General features: G+C 34.0%; 1 protein-coding gene across 1 annotated transcript; it reads left to right on the top strand.

Moving 5' to 3' along the window:
• Nucleotides 1–580: 580 nt before the first annotated feature.
• LOC105118525 (40S ribosomal protein S15a-1) lies at nucleotides 581–2,156 on the top strand. The gene is made up of 4 exons (XM_011016504.1): nucleotides 581–691; nucleotides 1,119–1,256; nucleotides 1,347–1,507; nucleotides 1,830–2,156. The coding sequence occupies exons 2-4, from the start codon at nucleotides 1,124–1,126 to the stop codon at nucleotides 1,926–1,928; spliced, it is 393 nt and encodes a 130-aa protein (XP_011014806.1). The 5' UTR covers nucleotides 581–691; nucleotides 1,119–1,123; the 3' UTR covers nucleotides 1,929–2,156.
• The last annotated feature ends 646 nt before the right edge of the window (nucleotides 2,157–2,802 follow it).

The raw sequence follows: 2,802 nt of genomic DNA, 5'->3' as shown, positions 1-2,802 counted from the left end.
GTTTTTGAATTTTTAACCGAGATCAAATCCAAACGACTAATACTAACTCATTAGTGTTTGCCTTGTTTCATTGTATTTGTTTTTAAAATCCTTCTAACATTATGTTTTTTATTTTTTATTTTAATATTTTGATGTAAAAATTAAATTTTAAAATATATAAAAATATATTATTTTTATATATTTTTATATCAAAAACACTTTAAAAAATAATTTTTACTATATTCTTAAATAAATTCTAATTTTTGTATGCCTGTTTGAGATCAAAATATGGTGAGAAATTATTAGTTTTTTTTATATATAATTTTTTTAAAAACTAAAAAGTAAAAATACATATATTTTTTTTATTTTCTTATAAATCTTACCAAAATAATCCACCGCGCATCACTGCACCTGAATCTAAGGCGCCGTGCTTTTAGTTTTGGCTCAAGAGTTTTCCAGAATTTTCAATTTTTTTTCTTCAGCGATTTCAAAATTTCACAGTATCTTTCTAAATAATATTTTTATAAAATAAAAGTTTATGGGCTGAACATGGGCTTGTAATACCAACCCATTTTATCCTGTTGGACTCAATAACGTAAAGCCTAAACAAAACCCTAATATATTTCTCATCATCAACGTCTCAGCTCCACTTTCACTGAAAAACCCTAGCTAGGAAGGCGCCTCTGCTGATCTCTCGCTGCTTTTGATTACGGTACTCAACCTATTCTTTCTTCTTCTTTTTATTTCCGATTTTTATCTCCACTCGTTCCGATCTGTCTCGTTAATATTTAAAGAAAAACATGGAGAAGAAAAGGAAATATTAAGAGATGGGGTTCCAGAGATTGATTTGGTTGTTTCTCGTATAGCTATTTAATGGGCTTTAATTTTTTTTTTCTGTAAGGTTTTAACTATAACTCTGTTTGCTGGGTGGCCAAAGATCAGTTTGTTATTTAAATCGATTTTATTGTTTTATAGTTCACTAGCTGTTTGTTGGCTTATAAACGCATATATCATGAACAACATTATCCAAAGGCAGAATATCCATTTTCGTTTGAATGTTTATTTGTTATTGTGCTCCATATTTTTGTGCATCCAAGACATCTGCTGCTAACAATATCTGCAATGTATGTGTGTTGCAGCAACAATGGTGCGAGTTAGTGTTTTGAATGATGCTCTGAAGAGCATGTACAATGCTGAGAAACGGGGGAAGCGTCAGGTCATGATCAGGCCCTCCTCAAAGGTGATCATCAAATTTCTGTTGGTGATGCAAAAGCATGGTAGGATGCCATTTTAACCTGCTTTCTACTTTTAATTGTCTGATTACTTCAAATCATAACGCATACTTTTTTTTGCCATCTGCTCTGCAGGATACATTGGTGAATTTGAGTTTGTGGATGATCACAGGGCTGGTAAAATTGTGGTTGAATTGAATGGAAGATTGAACAAATGTGGAGTAATTAGTCCTCGTTTTGATGTGGGTGTCAAGGAGATTGAAACTTGGACGGCAAGGTTGCTCCCTTCAAGACAGGTCAGTGCCAGAAAGAAAATTTCAATTTCATTTCACGGTTTGAAATTCTGCTTCTATTGTGAATAATGAGCTATTATAAACCCGTGAATGGGATGTGTGGTATAGTTAGATTGTCCTGTCCACCTTCAAGCAACCTCCTTGCAGCTTTGATTAAGTTTTACCATTGTCTATTTTGTCTCTGGGTTTTGTGGTTTTATTCATTTCCGTAAAATCGTTGCTCTTAGAAATACTTGTCCATATGAGTTCCATTACTGCAGTTTCTTTGGATGGAATAGCTTATGGCGTTTTGCATGACCTCTGCAATATTGGCTGATTCTTGCAGTTTGGATATATTGTCTTGACAACTTCTGCCGGCATTATGGACCATGAGGAGGCCAGAAGAAAGAATGTTGGTGGCAAAGTGCTTGGTTTCTTTTACTAGGCTGGGTTTAGCTGGATTGCCAAGGAGTGAGTTGTTCTTAAAATGTGAAGGTTTTTGCTGTACCCTGGAACTTTTTTTTACAGTAGGATTATTTCTATGCTTTGTTTGATCTCTGATCTCTTTTTGTTAGCGTTGGTGGTGGCTCTTTATCCACATTATTTGAAGACATTGATGTTTTTGTGGTTCCCATTTATCTGAAAGCAACTTGATTTTGGGCATCTAATGCTACGTTTCTTTCCAGGTTGAAATTACATTTACTGAAATCAAGTTACCATTCATTATTGAATTATATTCATTAACTAAAAACAGTCTCAGTATGTGATTAAGGCATTATAATTTGATTGTTGCAACCAAAACAACCAGATTGTGAAATTACATGTTTTTCCTAATGAGCTTATATATTATAATTATAACTATAATTATAATTATATAAAAAAAAAAAACTTAAATGGCAGCGGTGCTTTACTCTGCCTCCAGAAACAAAAGCGCAAGGGTGCTTTGCTTTACCCTGCCTCCAGAAACAAAAGCCCTAGCTCCTCTTGTGTTCATGCCCGCCCCTATTTAAAATCCCAGGCAGTCAGGCTAGAGGTCCATGGAGAACTACAGGTCCAGGGGCACTCTACTAAACGCCTCGTTGACTATGGGGTTTCACTCTTGTACAATGGAGCATACAAGTACATTGATTGTAAGCCACAAAAACGCTGCGAAACTGATTAGCAGATAGGTGCCCCGTGGATATTGAAAGTTATCTAGGGTAGCACTTGGTTATAGTCAGTCATCTAATAGAAGGAAAAAAAAAAAAGATTTGTGTTGAAATTCAATGATTCTAATTATAAAATTAAGATTGATTCTAATTATAAAATTAAGATTGATT

The sequence above is a fragment of the Populus euphratica genome, unplaced genomic scaffold (assembly GCF_000495115.2).
Source record: "Populus euphratica unplaced genomic scaffold, PopEup_1.0 scaffold2012.1, whole genome shotgun sequence".
Classification (NCBI taxonomy): Eukaryota; Viridiplantae; Streptophyta; class Magnoliopsida; order Malpighiales; family Salicaceae; genus Populus; species Populus euphratica.
This window is presented reverse-complemented; position numbering and strand designations above follow the sequence as displayed.